Genomic DNA, 21946 nt, shown 5'->3' with positions numbered 1-21946 from the left:
GCTACCTACCGGACTGATGGATATGCAATATCTTCCGCTGACCATACTTTTCCCCCTTAACAAGAAGCTATTTAGGCTGCCCCCCTTTAGCCTCAGGATGGAAATCAATAAAACTCGCTCGCCTGTCTCACATGCTTTGATCCGACCTACGTGTAAGCAGGTGGCAATGGCAGCTCAAACTGAAAATCCACAGAGAGTACTATCTTTGTTACCAATAAAACCAGGTATCAGCTTTCCCCCCATTAGGGTGAGTCACCATCTCTCAAGTTAAAGACAATCTCTTTGATACCACTGGAAAAAACAAAGAGCTGTGAACAAACAGTTAGGAAAACCAGACCTCAATCAGAAGCCTTGTATTTACACTTCACCTCAAAAGTGTTCGGGATGTCAAATTACCTTGTCCGTGTATTCATCAGGCAAGAAAAAGAAATGGGCACATTAAGAGGGTATTCTTTTGTGAGGATGGAACACACCAAGGCACACCTTTGTGCCGATCACCAACATCCCCAGAATTGCTGGTTGATAGTGCATTAATATAATGATCACTGGGGCGTGGCTAACGCGTCACGCGAGATGGCGGCGTGAACCGTGAGCTCCAGCGCCGGCCGCTTTTGTGAAGCGAATTTTGGCAGTGTCTGAGCGCGGAAAACCGTTTCAGGCATAGTACCAGCATCCAGGATGTGAGGTGAGCCCAGCGCCCTCACTAAATCAAATTTTCGGGCATTTTTGACGAACTTGCTAGTTTCGACCGGACGATTTGGTTCCGGCCGCCATTTTGTTTATTTGGAGCAAACGGAGCGCTTTCTACATTACCAATGTTTCCACCTTTTTGAGCTGGCACTCTCCCCATGGACATCCTCTCCTCATTCCTTTCAACATGCGGTGAGTGTTTCATGTTGTGGACTCCCCATTAGAAGCCCGTTTCTGGCCAGAATTTTACCGTGATTCTCTACCTCACACCAGCCGCCATTTTGTGCCTGCTTTTCCTTCTTGGCTTACAAATTGTGCATTCTGCTGCCACTGGCCATGCTTTTGGAGCCCCTTACTGCAACGTTTCTGCTAAGCCAACTTACTTGCCTTCTGCTTTTTGTGAATGACTTATTTTGATGCCTTTTATGTGCTTTTGAGACTACTACATTGTGCCCTGACCGCTTACACTTGAATATCGCCTGCTGCTACTATGTCCCTTTTTAGGCAGGCTTTTCGCAGGTTGTTCTGACTGAGAGAGTGTTTCAGCTTTTCTTTTACCTAATCTAATTTGTGCATCAGCCATATCACATTTTTGAATGGTGCAGAACTATCTATTGTTTCGTCTGGATCATCGACCTCTTTTCTCAACTGTTCACTGGTAGTGTATATGGGGAAGCTCCGCACCCTGAAGATATCTGCAATTAAAAAATTGCCTCTTGGTTCAGATTCCGACTCCCATTCTCAGGACATGGAGGAGGCTGCGGTGTCAAAATCTGAGGTCTCTCATGGTGCTATTCCTAAGTCTCAGAAGGACAGGAAAACTTCTTCCACTGTGGCTTCCCCCAAGCGCCTTAAAAAGAATCCCCCGTCACCTGGAAGTGCAGCTTCTTCCTCAGCCATGGATATCATTTTAGAAGAACTGCGAGCTCTCAAACCTTTTATGGAAGCAACTACCATCAATATGCAGGCTATGCAAGATAAATGGACCTCTTTAGACTCTCGTGTACATCTTCTAGAGCAATCCACAGACTCTCTTCACTCTTCCTGCTCTCGCATCCCTGTACTCGAAGCTGAGGTTCTTTTACTTAAAAAGCATACAGAGGATTTGGAAAACAGAAATCGCAGGAATAACCTTCGCCTGTATGGTCATCCTGAGCTCACAGAAGGGTCCAATCCTACTGCCTTCTTTCCATCTTCTCTTTCAAAGATCTTGGATGCTCGTGCCTTAGCCTCTATCAACATTCAAAGGGCTCATCGTCTTGGTCCTAGAGTTTCTAACAAACCTAGAGGAGTAATCATGCTGTTCCTTCAATATACAGACCTTTTACAGGTCCTCTCTGCCGCCAAACTCAAAAAGCAAATTGTATGGGACAGTCATCGTCTTTACTTATCTCAAGATGTCTCCAAGGCAACCACGGACAGGAGGAAGAGGTTCTTGTACTTGCGCCCGCAGCTCAGAGCCCTCAATGCTTGTTACGGACTTCTTCATCCTTGTCTTTTCAAAGTTACGTACAAGGACAAAACCACCACTTATGAGGATCCTGCCGTCCTTCAAGCATTCCTTTGCCAACATGCCCCTGATGTCATGGATGTCTCCAGACCTGGCTGATGTTCCTAAAGTCTCCTCTTTGATGATGTTGCTCTTTATTTGTAGTCTCTAGCACTGTTGTCATTTTATCTTCGTGTATTTACCTCTTTCATTTCATTGCGCATTTTGTCTTTTCTCCTCCGTACATGTATTTACCTTCCTTCTTTTCTTGTATTTGCAGGTACCTCCCTTCCGTTTGCTTTCCGGTTGTATCAATTGTCTCATACACTGCTTTTATGGATCTGTGATATTTACGGTCTGACATCCGCTCCCGGTGTTGTCGCCGTCTTCCTTAGGCGCTCCCACCCTCGTTCTCGTTTGTGTTTCTTCATTTTCGTAAGTATGTCTTTCAGTCGTTCGTTCTGGACTTGTACTGTCTTCTTCTTGATCTGCTTTCAATCTATCTTCCCTCCTTCTCTTTTTTTAATCTTACCTTTTCCCTGGTCTCTCCCTTTCTCCTCTTTTCTCTCTTCTCGGATTCAGTATTATCTCTATAGCGATTTTTTCTTCCTTTTCATTACTTCTTTTTCCTTCTCTTCATTTCTCTTCTCTCATCCATTTCTCCTCATCACTATGTTTGCACTTTTCTCAATTTTCTCAGTTTATTTTTATGCATTAATAAGCATGTTGCTGTTAGTTGTTTTTCTTTGCTGTTCCATTCCGTGTAACGACATGGAACGTTAAGGGATTAAATATTCCCATTAAAAGGCAAAGGGTTCTATCACATTTAGCAAGACTTAAGACTGATGTTGCCCTCCTTCAGGAGACTCATCTCTCTGAGGCAGAGGCTCTGAAGCTCAAGCGTTGTTGGGTGGGTCATGTTATTTGCTCTCCCACGGTTACCAGGAAAAATGGTGTTGTGATTTTGTTGCATAAAAAGTTAAATGTTTCCTCAATTTCGCATGAATGTGATGTTGATGGTCGTTGGGTTATTGTTACACTGCTCATAGATAATATTCCTCTCACCCTTTTTAATGTGTATGCTCCTACTGGGATCGACAGGTCCTTTTGGCCCTCTATTTCTACTAAATTGTCCTCCCTCTCTGGGGATTACATACTTCTCGGAGGAGATTGTAATCAGGTTGTTGACCCCTTCCTTGATCGACATTCAAAAGTCAATTTTGTCTCCTCCAGGATGCACACTCAATTTGTAAATACCTTTCAAAACAATGCTTTGGTAGATATTTGGAGATTGTGTAATCCTGACCTTAGAGAGTACCGTTTTTTCTCCCCTCCTCATCAATCCCAGTCCCGAATTGACCATATCTTCCTTAGTAAATCCCTCTCTCAACACGCTATTCGCTCTGAAATTGGCTCCATTCTGCTCTCCGACCATGCTCCGGTTTTTGTGGACCTTGACCTACTCCCATTTTCTCCCCACTCTGGCAGATGGCGTTTTAACAATGCTCTGCTTTTGGAACCCACTTTTTTTTCCTGAATTTAATGCCTTTGCCACTGAATTTTTCCTACTAAATCATACCCATATTTTAGCTGACATTAAAACTTTGGAGCTTGCCTATTACACCTCTAAACCTGAGACTTCCCTTAAGGCACTTATTGATGCAAAAATCTCATTTAATAAATTCACAACCGACGCAGCCTCTAATCTTTTACTAAAATGTAACTCCCGATATTATGGAGGTAAGAATAAAATGGGGAAACTCTTGGCCAATTACTTAAAAATAAGAAAGGAACGTACAAAGATTGAATCCATTAAGACTTCTTCTGGAGAATCCACATTTAAAGATAAAGATATTCTTGCTGAGTTTGTCAAATTTTACGACAATCTCTATACTCCCGAACAGGTCCCAGAGTCTGTAGATCTTCTTTCTTACTTTCATTCTCTCCCCTCTCCTCCGTTTCCTCATGTTGATTTCCATTCTCTGGAACGGGACATTTCTCTCTCTGAAATTTCCCATGCTGTTTCCAAATTGCGCCACGGTAAATCTCCAGGCCCTGATGGTTTCACTATTGAATTTTATAGCCACTTCGCCTCTCTCCTTCTTCCCAAACTTTTACTCCTATTTCAATCCTTCCTTGGAGCTGGTTCTTCAAGCGGTTATTTTCAACAGGCTTTAATTTGTTTGATCCCCAAAGAGGATAAAGACCACTCTTTATGCAAGAATTATAGACCAATATCCCTTGTCAATACTGATTATAAAATCCTAGCTAAGATATTGGCATTACGCATGGATCCCCTTTTACCGGATCTAGTTGGTCCAGAACAATCGGGTTTTGTCAAGGGAGGTCTATCCTCCGTCAATTCCCGTGTCTTCCTTAACATACTTAGCAAGGCTTCCTCTCTGGCTCTCCCTTTTGCGACTATCTCTTTAGACGCGGAGAAAGCCTTTGATAGGATTGGGTGGGATTTTATGTTTCAGGCTTTGCGTTGGATCGGTATCCCTTCCAAATTCATCTCCTTTGTTTCTTTACTTTATTATGACCCTCAGGCTTCCATTTTTGTCAACGGGATGTCCTCGGACTATTTCTCATTACATAGGGGAGTTCGACAGGGTTGCCCTTTATCCCCCTTGCTTTTTGTTTTAGCTTTGGAACCTTTCCTTACTAAAATCCGTCTGGATGACAGTATTTCCGGTTTCGAATTTGGTTCTCATCAGGTTAAACTCTCAGTTTATGCTGACGATATTCTTTTTTATTGCTCTGATCCTGCTTCCTCTATTCCCTCCTTTCTTCAGCAGGTCTCTTCTTTCTCTGCGGTTTCTGGTTATCGCTTAAACGCCGATAAATATGAAATTTTGCCTTTAAATTCTCTCTGCCAGAAACATCTTTTTTCTCAAACGGGCTTCTCATGGCAACCATCTAAAATCAAATATCTGGGTGTTTGGTTTGCTCCTCTTTTATCTGATACTCTCAAACTAAACTTCGATTATATTTCCAAGAAAATGGACACAGCTATCGCACGTTGGAACCCACTCTTTCTATCCTGGTGGGGTCGGCTCAACTCTATAAAGATGATGTTATCCCCTCTTCTTCTTTACACTATTTCCATGCTTCCTTTGCACATTCCAATTTCTTTCTTCCAAAAAATTGACTCTTTATTACTGAAATTTTTGTGGAACGGTAAGCGCCCTCGGATAGCTCTTACCTCCTTACGTAAGGACAAGGCTCATTCTGGAGTACGCTTTCCTGACTTTAGAGAATATCATCGAGCCTTCTCTTTGAAACAATCAACCCGCTGGTTTTCTTCTGACCTTCCTCATTATCCTCCTGTCTGGTTGAGTATGGAATCTTCCTTTATTTCCCCTTTTACCTTTCGCGAATTCTTGTCCTTTACATCTTCTTCTGCTCGCCTTCGTTCGCCTGTTATTTCTCACTCTGGTAATCTCCTTCTACCCTACTTATCTTCATCTTACCCCTCCCTCCTTTCCATCCACGAACAACCGATCTGGAACAATTCTCTTCTCAAAATTCGCAATCGCACCATCTTTTGGAAGACCTGGTACTCTCGAGGAATATGCTGGATTTCTCAATTGGTTTCTAATGATACTCCTCTCTCCTTCCATGATCTTCAATCCTCTTTCTCACTGCCTTCTTCGGCTCGGCCACAATACACTGCTCTTTATCCAGTTCTGATCTTATATCTTCGCTCCTTACCATCTCTCAATGATGTTCCTTTGGAACGTAAACCCACTTCTTTATTATTGGAGGCCTCTCCTTCTGCCTCTGCTCTGTATAACTCTTTCCGTTATACCAATGATAGACTAAAGTCTAGAATCGAGACTGCTTGGGCATCGGATCTTTCTCAGGATTGGCCGGTACTTTTTTGGGATAAAATTTGGACTAAAATTCATAAGACCTCTAGAGCTGCTAATACTACCCAAACTTTATATTTCATTTATAATAGAACTTTATTTACTCCACTTGCTTTATCCCATTTTTAATCAGATACTCCCTCTACTTGTTGGTCATGCTCCTGTCCCTCTGCAGATCTCAAACACATGCTGTTTGATTGTCCTCCTATTTCCCATTTCTGGCAGCTAGTTTGGAAACAAATACAAAAGATTTTTCAGTTTCAGGTTTCCTTTTCCCCTTCACAAGTTTTTCTAGGCTCTCTTTCACCGGAACTTCCTCAATACCCCCGTCACTACCTATTACTTGACCTTTTAATAGCGGTGGCTTTCCATACCAATACTTCTAACTGGAAACATGCTGCAAGTATCTCCTACCAATCTTGGTGGAACGCGGTCTGCTTTCATCATCGTCTAGATACCAATTATGTGTCTCCCATCTCCTTGGCAATTAAACGTGACCTGATTTGGCTTCCTTTGGTAACATATCTTTCTTCCTCTGCTCCTGTACATGCCTCTCCAGATTCCAGCACAGTTGAAGTACGCAAACCCCCATGATTTTCTTATTGCCTTATTGCGGTAATTTTAAAGTTTCATTATATTGTACTGTAACTTTCAATCGTATTCATGTGATATGTTCATGATTCCTCATGCTTGTTATGCTTGCCTTTCATGAGAATTTTTTATGTATTGCTTATTTCATTTCTGTATTTATTGTAATTACTACTTCCCCCTTTCCCTCCTTCCCCTCCCTTCTTTATTCCTTCAATAAAATCAAACTAAAAAAATATATAATGATCACTATTGTCATTCCATGGGTCGCCGTTCTACAAGTGGGGATGTTCTACCTTCGAAAGGTTCTCAAATATTTGTGTCCTAAAGTTATAGGCTACTCTCCTGGCTTGTAATGATTAACTTGCGCTGATGAATTACTTCTCTCAGAGGCATTGCATGCTACCAAACTAGATGGCACTGACAATCTGTTCAAGCGGTCCACCAGAAAGTTACAGGAGAGGGCTGATAAAGCAAGAGGCACCTTGTACAGAGATCATGAAGCCTCATCAAAAGTGGCAGATGAAGGAGCAGGTCCCTTCTGTGACCACTTTTTAGGGGAAGAACCCGTTGTAAGTCTAGTTTCAGCATTAAAAGGCCTAGTTTGTATTGAAATCTGAGGTCTGGGAATGTTCAGATAAGAACAGCTTCCACTGCCTCCGCTTAATGGCCATTGGTCTCCATTTTAAGCTGTGCTGGCAACCTGAAATGTCATAGTCAGGAAGCAGGAAGTGTAGGCATCTTCAGTGTCCATCATCACCTGAAACCTGGCCATTACACCAGCTGCTTTTTTAACAGAGCCAATTTTAGGGCCAGTCTGGTGAGGATCCTTTCTAGAGGATCAATACTTTTCTTCTTAGAAGTGATTACCTTTAATTCCAGCCTTCTCCCAAACAACTATTATGTTGTTAGTGTATGAAAATAAATCAGTCATGCTCCGTGAAAACAAGTCCTTACAGTTTTCACTACTGAATATATATGCTGACAAAGCAGAGGACACAAATCACCAATCTTTTGCACTTACCTCTGCATCAAGTGTTGCAGATGTGACAATGAGTCGGAGATCCCCTCGCTTTTTCTGAATCTATGAAATCAAGACAGAGAAATGCAGAAAATGTATTCTTTTGTACTAAGCATGCCTCTATGTCATTTTAAAAAAAAAAAATCTTTCATGTGGGATGACCAACGCAAGCCCAATTATGTCTAATCTGTGCTTGGTTTTCAGGATCCTCTTATGATAAATGAGTTTAGGATTAACCTCAATGGAGATCATTTACATAACTCCACAGTAACTGGGTATCCTAGAAACCTGGCATGCATCCTTCCCACCTGGAGAGAAAGACGCAACCCCATCAGAACACAACATTCAGGCTTTAAAGTGAGTCAAATTAGTTTGAACAGTATATTTTCTGCAAAGGTCACCATATAGCAGAAAATGTATTTTCTATTGCTTGGAATGAGGGTTGACATCCCTGTTAGAGATGCGCATTGTGAAAGTCTATCTTTCAAATCATCCTACGGTAATAGTCACTGTGAGACCATTATATGGAGTAAGCTCCACCAATGTAGTATGACACAATGTCATGGGTACAGTGTGAATGGTGTGAGATTCCCTGTCATAGCAAAACAAGATAACAGTGACACACAATTGTAGTGCCACTACCAAAGCATTACTATCAACTCACAAAGTTCATCATATACATGGCATTTGGTTTTAATTTTGCTGTCATAGTTGCACAGGGTTTGCAAGATATTCGTCAAAGGAGAATTTAACCATAAGAGTTCACAGCGGTGTCTGGCACGTTGTCTCTCCGATCTATTCTACATATCCCTTGGCCATGTGAATAGCATTAATGAGACTGCAACCAGTGATACAGTCAGAGTTTAAGTTCAATTACTGGAAATGTCGCAGGCCTCTCACCTTCTTCAATAGGCCGATGGCGATATCTGTATAAAGGGTTCTCTCATGCGCTTCATCTAACATTAGGACGCTGTGAATGGAACAAGGAAAGACAAGATCAAGACAGACCAAGCACACTGAAATCGGACGAAACTCAACAAGTAACACAAGAATAATACCTACTGAAATCATGTCAGCACAGCTTCAAAGGCTACCTGCAGAAAAGGGGCACTTCAGGCATGACGGGAAAATAATGTCTAAACAAACCCAGGCTGTGGAGTAAGACAAGATATATTTGTTCTGCACTCTCAAGTCCAGTGGATTTTTCTCCAGTATTTAACATATGAACGAGGTCCATTCTCATTTTCATAAAAATATTTATTTAATAAGAACCATGCCCATCTATCTTTACAGATGGTGCGCCTCCCTCTATTTCTGTCAGAAACATTGTGCTAACATGACAGCGGCAGAATGAGTGCCTTGCCCCAAGTTACAGGAACCAGCTATTCAGTAGTAATTTAAAAGAATTCTTACAGAACAACTTGGCCTAAGTCGAGCAATATTAAGGGACTGTGGAAAAAGGATCCAGCTGTCTTACTTTCACTCGTCTGCAGAAAGCATCACCATCACCACACTACAAAACAAGAACTGAAACTACAATACTATAGCCCACAAATTACAACATTACAGCTGCAATGACTACACTACAACCACAACTTTGGCACTGGAAAAGGAAGCATAACCAATAGAGCAACACTCCAACTTGTTAACACTATAATAACTTGAACCACAAATACAGCATTTCAACTTGATGTTTTAAGGATATTTAGACCAAACCTGTTTAATGGTGTATATAAGGTGTATGGGAGCTCTATCAGTTAGCTTAGGTTAAGCCAGGCCAAAACTGAATGACTGCTATGCTGTGTGTACTTTTAAGCATCTGCAGTGGCATTTTTAGAGTGCAGAGTGATTCCTTCATTTGTAGTATTCAATTGCTTTTCTTCATACCCAAGTGCTCCTAATTTCTTTGTACTGTCCCTGAAACACCACAAGCCCACAAAACAACTGCAGCATTACTTGCATTATGACAATGACTTGCATGTAGCATTTCACTGAAAAAACTATAAATACTACACTACACAAAGACAAATACTACTCAAAACCCAACAATAATAACAAAACAGTAACCCATCAATTACAAACTTAACGTCATCTGGATCACTGCACCTACCACAGTACAGTTATAACACTACGCAATGACAACCATACCCAACACAAAGGCAATGAAGAAAGTAAATAATACAATGACATTATAACATTACAACCACATCAATATCAGAAGAGTACAAGAGTACAGCACCATCATACCACAACTTTAACACAGCAACTCTACATCACACAACACCTTACAACAATAACACAACAGCAAAACAATGACAACATCATAATTAATAATAATAATAACAATAATATTAATAGAACTTCTAAAGCGCTATAGTTACTTCAAAAGAAGTGCCGCAGCGCTGAATAGTCAGAAATTCCCAAGGAGGTTTACGGAAAGGCTAGACAGAACTAACAGCCTATCTAAAAAGCCATGTTTTCAGATGTTTCCAGAACATAGCTGCTGTATACAATTGCCTAAGATAGAGAGGAAGAGAGTTCCATAACTTGGGTGCCAAGCAAGGAGCTGCTCCCACTGCAGACCATCTTAACTCTGGGAATTTTAGCCAGCAAGGTCACAGAGGACCTGAGACACCTGGTAGGAGAGTAAGACCTGATAAGCAGGTGCAAATAGTTGGCCCCTGTCTTCCTTAATGCTCTGTAGCAATAGCAGAAAGCCTTAAAGGAAAGACATTTCTCAATCAAGAGCCAGTGAAGTTTGCTCAGAGTCAAGCTCATAAAGGCTCGCTTAGGGAGATTTAACAAAAGCCGAGCAGCAGCATTCTGCACACACTGGAGTCTCATCAGCTGACACTGAGAGACTCCCAGGTAAAGGATGTTACAATAGTCCAACCGGAAGATAACAATGCCTGAATCACTGTTTTTTGTGCAGACTCAGGCAGAAGGTGAATGATGTTTTTCAGGGATTTTAGAATCCCAAAGCATTTGCCGGCCAAGGCTGTGATTTGACAGTCAAAGGTAAGGTTTTCATCAGACCAAATGACCTGATTTCTAACCCTAGGCTCTGATGATGGAAGGGAGCCTAAGATAAATGGGCACTAATTGGGAGACCAGATTGGCGACTGCTTGCCCAAAATAAGGACCTCGGTCTTGCCCACATTTAATTTTAGGCTGATGAGGTCCATCCATTGGGCTACCCCTGACAAACAGGCTCTCAAAGGAACCGCAGCACTAGAAGAGTTTTGTGTTAAGTTGACAATCAGCTGTGTATCATCGACGTACGATATGATGTCAAACCTGGGGCGCTCGATGATATCAGCCATGGGGCGCAGATACAGATTAAAAAGGGTAGAGCCCAACAAGGAGCCCTGCAGCACCCCCTGCTGTAGAGACAGAACCCTGAGGGTGAAAGGGTTTCGGTACAACCTAAAAAAGAACTACAATATTTAACACATTAACACCATATTTAAAACTGCAACCCTACAATTTCAACAACTGTAAACAAAACTACACCAGGACTACAATACTGCAACGGCCTGATTCTTAAATCAACAGGAATCTGTGAAATACAAATCAATTAAAATCTGACGTTTGCTCAGGACAGACGCACATGATCAACACTAGAACATAATGCTATAAAAAGACCAAGACTATTGAATATGAAATCAAGCTCCTTCAAACAAAACTCTGGACAATGAGGGAACAGTGAGTTGAAATGGAAAAAAGAAACAGCTGTAGCTAAGATTGTGTGTACAAGTTGGTGTGATACTGTTTGAACCAGGAGCTCTCCCAGCCTTAGTGGATAATAATTCCTTCAAAGTAAAAATTGCTTCTATGAAAAAATTCACAATACCAGCTTTGATTATATAGATTCGGATCTCAAGTAGAAGCAAAGGTTAAAAAATGTTTATACAGAACATGGAAGTAAAAGTAGTTTTAGCTACTAACTGCCCTAGCAGATTGAACATTTAGTTCAGGATTGTCATACCTTTCATTTTATCCTAGAGTATTTAAAAATGAAAATATTTCTTAGAAAATAAATATCAGAGAAATGCAAATTACTGGAATATACTTTAGTGGCTTATTTCTAGTTATGAGTAAATAATTTGAAGTGGGCATTGATTTCATTTCTTTAATGTGACTATTATTCATACACTGATCTGATCTGAGTTACAAAGCTACTATACACCCTCCCTACTGTCCTCAGTAAGCTTAGACTGTTTCCCAAGCTACAACTGGAGAAGCAGAGGCACAAATGGAATAATTGGTTACCCAAACCAAGCTGAGGGCATCAGTTGGAACTTTAAATTCATTTCTACAATGATTTAAAGAAAAGTGAGACTACTGCTGGAAGAGGCAGCTTGAATTCTTGAATACCAAGCCTTAAGATTTGCTTAGCAGAAATTCGAAAAGGTCATTGACTCTGTAAATTTGCATAGCATATGTTTTCTTCAACACATTCAGTTATTTAACTACTTGCCAGTTTAGATGACTGAATATGGATTAAGCTGGATCAATTCCATCATTTTGATTGTCAGCACTTTATCCAGGTAATTGCTGACAACAATGTTTATTTGATAGATTAACTTAAAAAAAAGGCTACGTAAAAACCCTCTGTCCATCCTATTACATTTGTGTTGTATTTACGTCATGAAGCAGACGGTTTGTGCTCCACATGAGCTCTACTTCAAACACCAAATAAATGAATAGTAAATGCTTTTTGTAGATATATATATATATGTTTTGGTAAACAGTTAAATGTAGTAATAAAGTCTATATACTTGGACATTGGTTCTTTCTGTTCATGCTGGACTATCTCACACGAAAGCGTTAACAAACATTGAGCATCAACCTTGCTTTCAACCTCACCGTTAAATATTAATCGCGGTAGTTATAGATCCTTTTGGTTTCTTCCGCTTGTAAGCATACCAAGGTCGACAAGACAAGTCAAGCATACCAAGGTCACTAAGTTGGAAGGAAGGTTAAATAAAGGTTACAAGCAAAAATCTTGATTCTTACTGCTATTCTTACATGGACCAGATGCAGTATGCGTTTACTTTACATAGTTCAAACATGTTTAACTACTAAATTAGAAGTTCATAATATTTAGTCATAAGTTCCTTTGTTACATGTCAATCTCTCTAACATTGTCAATTGAAATTAATTAGAGATTCTAGCTAGGCTTTCACTGATAACCTTCTGTGTCTTTTACAGTGTGAGGGGATTTCTCAATTTGCATGTTAGCATTGAAGGATGTTTTCATAATGGGGCCTTGAAAGAATTCAAAAAGTTTCTTAGCACCATGAGGTTGATGAAAATCATGTGTGCTTCTTTTCTATAGGAAGATAATTGAATGATTTATCAGAGTACAAATGCATAGTGAAGGAATTCCTTTTTTGAAGAGCAAATGCAGCTCTGTACCTGTATTTCTTTAGCAATGGATCTGCCATCATTTCACGAACCAGCATTCCATCTGTCAAAAACTAAACAGAATTATATATCAGTCGCGTTTCGTCCTGTTCATCCTCTCAAACACACTCAGCACAAGGCAATGCTTGGTATTTTGGCTTGCAATATAAGAATTTTTAACAACATGTCACCCCTTGTACACACCTACGCCAACAGATGGTCTAACTCTCCTGATTCCATGAGTCATATGATGCTGAAGGGCTTCCGCCTATAACCACTAATATCATCTGAATTTCACTTAACAATAAATCTATGAATCAGAAAATGCTAGAAGGGCTATAAGTACATCAATGTAATTTTATGACAGGTGTCAGTAATCGCTTGATTTTATTCTTGACGATGAGGCGATTATACTTATTTAGAGTTCAGTGAAAGTGAGAACATGCAGCTCTAAAATCAAATTATAGTTAATAGAATGCGAAAATGTAAGAATTCAGTCTAAAAGGTCCACTGCAAAGAGTGCCAGCACCAACTTTATTGGTAACTCCTGCACTAAAAAAAAGAAGTGCATGCTATGCCTAAGAGGCTATTGTAATGACCTTCTTCTTTTCAATTAAAAAAATGAATTTAATGGTAGTTTTTGTTGCAAACATGCAAACACTGTAAAATACATACTAACACACAACAAATAAGGAACAGTGAATTTTCAGATCTCGCTGATATTTTTGCTAAAAGCAGGTACTAGTTACACTAAGTGCAAGCACTGCAAAATGTTAATATTTAAAGTTGCTAAACAATGTAAACAAGTGGTCAGCTTTTGTTATAAGTCAATGATTGTTTTGTGGCCTCGCTGTTTTGTAAGAGAGAAACCGATTTCCTTTGGAAACACTGGTACTTCTTACAATGGTCAGTATGTTTTACTATAGTCCTTATACAGAGTTAACACCTGTAACAACACATTGTCTTTTTCTATGTAAAAACTACCACCAATTCATTGATTGATAAAACGTGCTTCCCTTTTGGCACTTTTCACCACTGAGAATGTAAACATATTTCTAAGCTAAAATTCTGTTTACTCAAACGTATTTTCAAATTATGCGCAGCTACGTTCGAGAAACAAAATAACTTAGTCACAAATGTTAAACACCCTTCCCTTTTTAGGTCTCGCCTACGCAACGCACATGCATTGCATAGGGGGGGACCTCATGTAATCGACTTGCTTTGTGGGCCAAAAACGTTCACGCGTTGCATTGCCATCAATGGCAATGCGTGCACGTGAGGCGGTCTACTTGCAGGAGCGCGCGCCACCAAATGCAGCAATTATCGCTCTCGCAAGTGCGGGTCCCCCTCCTCCCTCCTGCTGCCGCGCCTCCTCCTGATGCCACGCGAGCTTGCCGGCAGCTCTGGCTCGTGGCAGTGGTGTTTTCAAAGGGTCCGTCCGTCTATTATTAGGGCCACCTGCGCATTTAGGACGATGCTACAGTACATAAAAGTGCTTCCGGGGCAATGTTCTCAGTTCCATCAGACTGAAATGGAAATCACGAATATGACTGTGCCGTTTGTCTCTGACATGCTTAATAATCTGAATATTCCTCTTTTGTCTGTTCGCGTTACTGCTAATAAGCATGCTCACTTATCTCCATCTCACTAAATGCATAAAACATTTGCTGTGCCTTAGAGGACATCGCGGAGCACAGTAAGGCCATCCATCAGCGTGTGGCATTGCAAGGGCTGCAACTGATACCAGCTGACAAGCATTGTGAGTAATTGCGGCCTGAGCCCCCTTCTGATGGTAGCGTCCACATTCATTATTGCATTATCATGAGAGGTACAGCACCGCGACAATTAAATAGAGCAGCTTGTCCACAACAACAATGCGCATTTTATTTCTGTCAAATGAGAACAAATTGTCGTGGTGACCTTACTTGGAGGAGACATGAATGCCTTTGATCTGTAAACATTTGCCGTTGCCACACTGTGTTAAGATTTTACTATGAAAAGACGGCACCCTGCAGCGTTTGATCAACACACAGGCACTGCATATATTGTCAGCACACTTGGATTCCATGAAGGCAATTGTGAAGATATTTTATGTACTCCTACGGGAATACTCATAGGTTATTCACTGGCACTAATCCCACATTGGAATGTCAGCGCAGTAGGAATTTACCCTGGTAAACACCAATATTTCCGAGTGCAGTATTCACTCAAACTTCTAAGTTTTTCTGCTCTGAATATCGATAGCATACCCAATGGAGTTTTGTGCTTCCTATACTATAGATGTACGTTCTTATCGAACATTTATTTTCATTCAGATTTTGCATGTTTTTCCTGACGAACTGGAAAAATTACTACACGTGTGGTGTGGTATGTCCCACACGGTTTGTAATGCTGACTCAGAAACAAAATCGGAATTACAGCAGACTTGGACTGAGGTGGTTTATATTTAAAACTGATCTTTTTATTTCTGTCACTAGATTTATGATGGACTATTTTCCTAATGGGATATCATGTATGAGCCAGGCACCGTTTTGAGTATTCCCAGAAACATTTGAGTGTCATGCATCATTGCAATTTTTGGATAGCATCCAGGCACCTCTAGGGTTAATTTCAATGCCTAGTCCGTCTCTGCCTATATTAGTGGTGGGAAAATCCTTGAACACTGTTATAAGAAATTATCAAATCATTTAATAATCAAGATAAGGGGCGCATCAGTATAACTTGGCATTTATTTCTGCCAAAAGTGGTGTCATTTTGGGGGATTGGGAGGAACAATTTGACACTGGGTACAAACAGAAATCTCATAAATGTTTCCACTTGCTCTGATAACATCCCCTGAAACCACTGCAGATCTGCCAACCTCTAATTGTTTCCACTGTGTGACCTCGGGGTTTTGAGCGTATAATTGTCTGAAGAGCCAAGTGGGGGTGCTATCTGCCTTTGCTGCCTTTCCTTTGTCATGGGTAATTAAGCGCCTCTCTCCGGGCACCCTTTCATGTCCGGCGACCAGGCCAATGCCCCCATGCTGTTGCAATAGCAGGCTCACGTTTCACCCGACCCTCTTACAACAAACACACACACAGTTACTCGCAGCAAGACATGCAGACACTCGCAGGCATATGCAAACCGACAGGGGCGTAACACAGGCCCACGCAGCCCCCGCGGTGCGGGGGGCCTCTAGCTCCAAGGGACCCCCTCGGCACTGCACTGTGGCCGGAGAGCTCCTGATTGAGCCTGGAGGGGACCCCTCTAAGTACCGTGCAGGGAGGCCCCCTCACTTTTCGTTACGCCAGTGCAAACCGACACATGCACATGTAACAATGCCTACACACAAACAGGCAGATTCAAGTACAGATAGGCACATGTAGACACAGAAAGAAACCAAGACATGTACACATACACACATCATATAAGTATCTGACAGACATATCGCTTTTGCTTCTCCTGTTCTGCTCTCGCAGTTCGTGGACTTGCTGCCCACTACAGGGTGGATACTACAGGTGCTAGGATGCTGTATTATGTAGATTGACTTTACTTGGTGAAACCCAGTGTATTCTGGGATACGTAGTGCCACAGATACCAATCTGTTTCAAGCCAGGGGAGGGGTGAGCTCATTCCTTAATTCATCGATATTTACTTTGTGTTCTGGGATGTAGTCGCGGAGCCTGTAACGACTAAGTGAGGCAGGATGCCTGCTCGGATACTTAGCGCAGATATCTCATCCGGTCCTCAGCCAGTTCTTTGTGTTCAGATAGATGTAGTCCAAGGAAGACGGGTAGGGGGTCAGAGTTGCCTTAGAGTCAGTTGCTGTGTAGAGTCACCCCTGTGCATTAAACTAGGTTAACCCCTCAATGGAGTAATGTGCTTAATGCACCCATAGCATGTTGTGTGCTGTTATTGCAATGCTTTGATTCAAAATAAACTAGTGAAATGTGTGCGGTCCCCTACATATCTACAGTCTTTTAATGAACATTCAATATGAGTCAATGTGCGTAAAACATATTACTGCACACTGTTGTACTAGTATGGACTTGGATTATTGGAATGTGTGTCTGTGCATTGTACTACTATTTCCGCATCCTATTAGCAAATTTTTAACATTCGATGTTCTGACAAATGCCAGATAAGATAAAGTGCCAGTAAAGGTAACGTAATCTGTGTGTTGTCCTGTCATTGACGGATGCTGATTGGGGGTTTGACGTAATTTGTAGAATGTCTGCACCAATGTATTGTTGTTACTGCACCTTGTTACAAAGTGTTACACGGTCAGGTAATGTACAGGTATTACCACACTCTCTTCGGGTATGTGCAGCACAGGTCTGCCAGAGGGGGCTGGGAAGATGCCAGGTTTTCAGGAATCTACAGAATGTGTGCACATACGGTTACTCTAAATAGAACTTATTTACAGAGCTAGTTGTTCCCCTGAAACAGTAGCAAGGATGTGGCACAAGTTTGACTGTCATCCTTTAATATGGTATGATGCCATATTGATGGCGATGCAGCGCTATACAAGAATCTGAGTGCCTTGCTTCACCCCCTTATTGCCCCATGCCATCTACTACCCATCACACCCCTCCTCCATCAACCAAGGGTGGAGTGTAGAGCTAAGGAGAAACCTGTTTTTCACTGGTGGGTACAATGTTGAAAGTGTCTGTGAGCCTCACGGTGTTGCTGAAGCTCATGTCCCCGTGGCACAAGCAATGGCAAAACCAATAGGTTGTGTCTTTGTGAGCTCTTTTCTCTTCGTCAGTGTTATTTTTTTTTTTTTTTTTTGTACATCGGTGCATCATGGCTAAAAGTTTTTTAAAAAATTTCAATAGTGCTATAACATTGTCAATGCTGTCCGCTATATAGTGCTATTTTATTTTATTTTTTACTGTCCGCTATGCAGCTGTACGAGATGGCAAAGAAAAACTTTGCAAAGCCAAGTAGCTCTACAAATTGACCTTTCAAGGATTTTAAGCCATGTTGTACAGCTGCCTGGCTACTGTGCAGCATGGTTGAAAGTAAAACAAAACAAGCATTGGCATAGCCAATAGGTCTTGTTTAATTATTTGTCACACAAACTAAGTAAAAAATTATTCTTCATGTATATGCTAACGACATTGACTGATTCAAGGCTTGTCTTTTATATAGGTAAATCAAATAAGCTGATTAATACAACATGGTGTCACTTTTTAGGTTTCACATGTAAGTCATATTTAGCATCCATGACGAATATATAGTTGATATATTTTAAAATTACTTTAAGGGGATTTGTGTCTGTCTACTTCAGTCGCTGGCATGTTTGCTCCAAAACCTTCTTCAGTCAAACCTAGCTTCATTGCCCAGCCTATCTTAGATCAGCCTACAGGAGTATTTCAGATTCACAGTTTTTCTATTGGTTATTTGGGTATGTCCTTCGCCTCTACTGTAATCATTAAGTAGTTTTTTTCAGGGGGGATTGTTTTTTTCTACAGTCTGGAAACAACCCAGTTCAAAAGGGAGTCTGTGCTGACAAATGGCTTGCACAGGTAAAAAGGGTTGTTTTCCTTTCTGGAACATCTATTTTTCAGAGGCTTTTGTCAGCACTCATTACCAAATGCAGCGCTCCTGTGGTGCTCGGGAAGTTAATATAAACACGTCAGATATGGAATGAGTTGCTGAAATGGTCGGGCTGTGAGAGTGTGCTAAGAATGCGTCAGGCAACTAGAACTGGTAACGAGAAATGTTTGGAACTGGCACGGTCCTGGTGTGGTAAATAAATAAATTATTACCTGATCTATTTTTGACTATAATCAATAAACGGTTAGCTCAATAAATAAGAGTCAAGATACGAGGTAGCTAGAGTGTACAGGCTTTAATCAGGCATAAAAGGACTGGAACAGGACAGCCTGCATGGGAATGGGATGGCAGGGCCCGGCAGCTGCCGGGGCAGGATCTGGGAATGGCTAGCAAACTTTAATAACAGTGCACAATATTTATAGTTAAACAAATACATTGTATTCAATACAGTAGGCGTAGCAGTAGGCGGAGTTTGTAGCAGTCGCGAAAGATAAGGGCAGAATGAGGTAACAAGAAGGCGTGTACAGGGCGTATACATAGACATGTGATACAAACGTAACAGAATATGTCATAAACGGGGCGGAAACATGGAGGGGGCTACCTGAGCAGCTGGGACCTCTAACCTAGTGGTGCGCGCAAACTGGCAATGACGTGTTACTAGGGAGAACTGGGGGGCTATGACTTCTGCGCTAGAAGAGGAGACGAAAGTCTGGAGTGTCAGAGCGACATGTACCCGGGCATATCTAGTATCTCGTATTTAGGGAACATGTTGATAGAATCCAAAAGTTATCAGAGTAAAGGCTAACAGACATTACGACTGGAGCATGCATTATTCTACATGTAGTGCGTGTGCGGGGAATATTCTATGAATATTAATACAGTATTTCTCTTACATGGAGACATAAAGGCTAGACCATGACGGAAACTATTGATGCGATTCAGTAGCTTAGGAATGCAGAGAAGGAGGGCTGGACTGATAACTAGAATCATAACATACTCCTGGCAGACTGGGAGGCAGAGCCAGGCCGAGCCGGGCACTGCGAGGCATGAAAGTAAGCTAAGGGTCAGGGATACAGGTGGGGGCTGTATCGCTTCTCGGAGAGGGTTCAGAAAACAGGAGCTGAATCTGAGTCCGGGCCCTTTTGAGGCCTAGAAACGGGGATAATTCAATGAATTAACGTGCACACTGTAAAACGTGGCAATGTAGCTTTACATAGGCCTGATATTCGTTGTATTCACGATAACTGGAAACTGGCATACTAGAGATGGACACAACTGTAATTGCGTCTTTAATCGATCAGAAGGGGATACATGCATATCGATCATGCACATATAACATAAGATGGGGAACACGTAGGCACATACAACATGGCAAAATTTACTTTTCCACATTCCCTCCTTGTGCCCTACGTTTCCATCAGGAAACATCAATATTCATGATACCATCTATCATTTCATATAGCATCATTTGCTCGTCTCGAATTGTCTTGGAACGGGACTTAGGACTAGGAATACAAGAGGTAGCACAAATGCCGCAAATCGCAGGGCCACATTGTATACAGAGGCAGCAACTGAATATGATCATTACTGCAATACCTAGGAATGACAATACTTTCCATCCCCAGGCAGATATAATACTCCAGAGCCAACCGGACCATGTCCAGGTGCCTGGATTCTGGTGTAACTGATGGGCAATTTTATGAAGTCTGGTTATAGCTGAATAAACAGACGGCGCGTTATTAGGAATGAAAATGCAGCAACTAGATCCGATGACTCTACATGCTCCTCCTCTATCGGCCAGTATGACGTCAAGAACGAGACGATTTTGGAGCACGACAAATCTCATAGCAGATTGCTCTTCAGTTAAGTTACCTAGAGCAGAAGTAGTCTCATTCACTACTGCTTCAAGGGTTCTGGTTAATCTACGTATTAGCTTACTATTCTGGACAGGGCCTATAAAGAAGAAGAAACCTTTATTGAAATCTGTATATTGTTCTAGAGCAGTTTCAGTTTGATCGACAATTGGGGACTCAATCTCCCTTCTAGGTCTGACGTGTACTAGATGTGTGTTTCTGTGATAATCAGATGGGGCTAGAAAAACTGGTGGCAGTAGGAAGGCAATGTAACATGTTCCATCCCAATCGAGGGGCAGACGAACATATGCGGTCTGACCACAAACAAAATAAGAATGACGTGAAGCTTTGAAAATAGATTTCCCACTGTCACTATACTCGACAGTAGTAGTACAATCACTATGTCCTACATGTGCGGAACCATTATTTCTGACACATAATTCGCCTTTGACTGGTAGTACTGAAATAGCAGGTAAGTCTGGAGTAGTATCAGACTGAACATTCAGGACCATAAAATTCGAAGAATAATTACCTAAATTATATACTTCATTTTCTAGATCTAACCCTGTTCTATGGGAGAGACCTTGCTTGTCTGGAAAACATGTTCTATTCAGAAGGGACATATCACTGGAAGATGACGTTAACATGGACCATGCTCCACACGAACCATTATGTGAAAACGGATAAGGAAAGAGTGGCAGAACTCCCTTCGGTGTCTGGAAAGGGGGGAGTCGACCACACACCCAACAATTAGTAGCATTGCTGGTCTGGTGTGAATAGTGTAACATTCTAATGAATGTATTATTTCTCATAGCAAGACGATAGGATAACTCGTGAGGAGGCAGATCACTAAATGTGTGCTCTACTGTAGCATTAGCAAACTTATTTACATGCGAAATTGGAAAACATAAATGCAATGCATAACTTGTGCAGGTAACCATCAAACTTAGAAACAATAGAAAACTTAGAAAAACGATACATCTGATAGAGTTTTGACTAACTCTCTCACTATGGGGGTCTATCTCATACATGTCAGATACCTGTCTAACCGTTTCACCCGAGGGGGACTTAGACAATTAAACTGGCTGACTTATTTTACTAGACCGGAGTTTTAACTTATACTCCTGCTGCGGAGTTTTCTCAAACAGAGGAACTTTCAGTTCGGGATTTGAATCAATGTCTGATTTAGAGTCTGGTTTCAGGCAGTCTTTAAAAATGGAACAGTCTTTGGAATTGTCATTAAAAGTCTTTTTCCGGACTTCATGGAATTTCTTGATATGCGACAGATGGACCCAACCCTTGCGGCCTTCCAACTTCACGGCCGTACGGGTGGTCAGAAGGACTAGTCTCGGCTCCTTCCAACGAGGCTCCAGCGGACTTGAACGATCAAAGTTCCTGACCAGTACTAGGTCACCTGGAATGACCTCATGCTGTTTCACTTCGGTATTGTCTGGAAATGCAGCGGCAACCTGGGAACGAC

At 41.4% G+C, this 21946-nt stretch overlaps 1 protein-coding gene across 2 annotated transcripts in view; it reads right to left on the bottom strand.

The window, feature by feature from the left end:
• DHX35 (DEAH-box helicase 35) overlaps window positions 1-21946 on the bottom strand; it is a 661155-nt gene that overhangs the window by 418511 nt on the left and 220698 nt on the right. For both annotated transcript variants that reach the window (XM_078652154.1, XM_078652155.1), the window contains 3 exons: window positions 13082-13143; window positions 8561-8630; window positions 7664-7723 (listed from right to left, as the gene is read on the bottom strand). In XM_078652154.1, the coding sequence (XP_078508280.1) occupies window positions 7664-7723; window positions 8561-8630; window positions 13082-13143 (192 nt within the window). The remainder of the gene's footprint in view (window positions 1-7663; window positions 7724-8560; window positions 8631-13081; window positions 13144-21946) is intronic.

Source organism: Lissotriton helveticus, chromosome 7 (genome assembly GCF_964261635.1).
Source record: "Lissotriton helveticus chromosome 7, aLisHel1.1, whole genome shotgun sequence".
Classification (NCBI taxonomy): Eukaryota; Metazoa; Chordata; class Amphibia; order Caudata; family Salamandridae; genus Lissotriton; species Lissotriton helveticus.
Note: the sequence above shows the minus strand (reverse complement) of the source record. Positions and strands in the feature narration are given on the sequence as shown.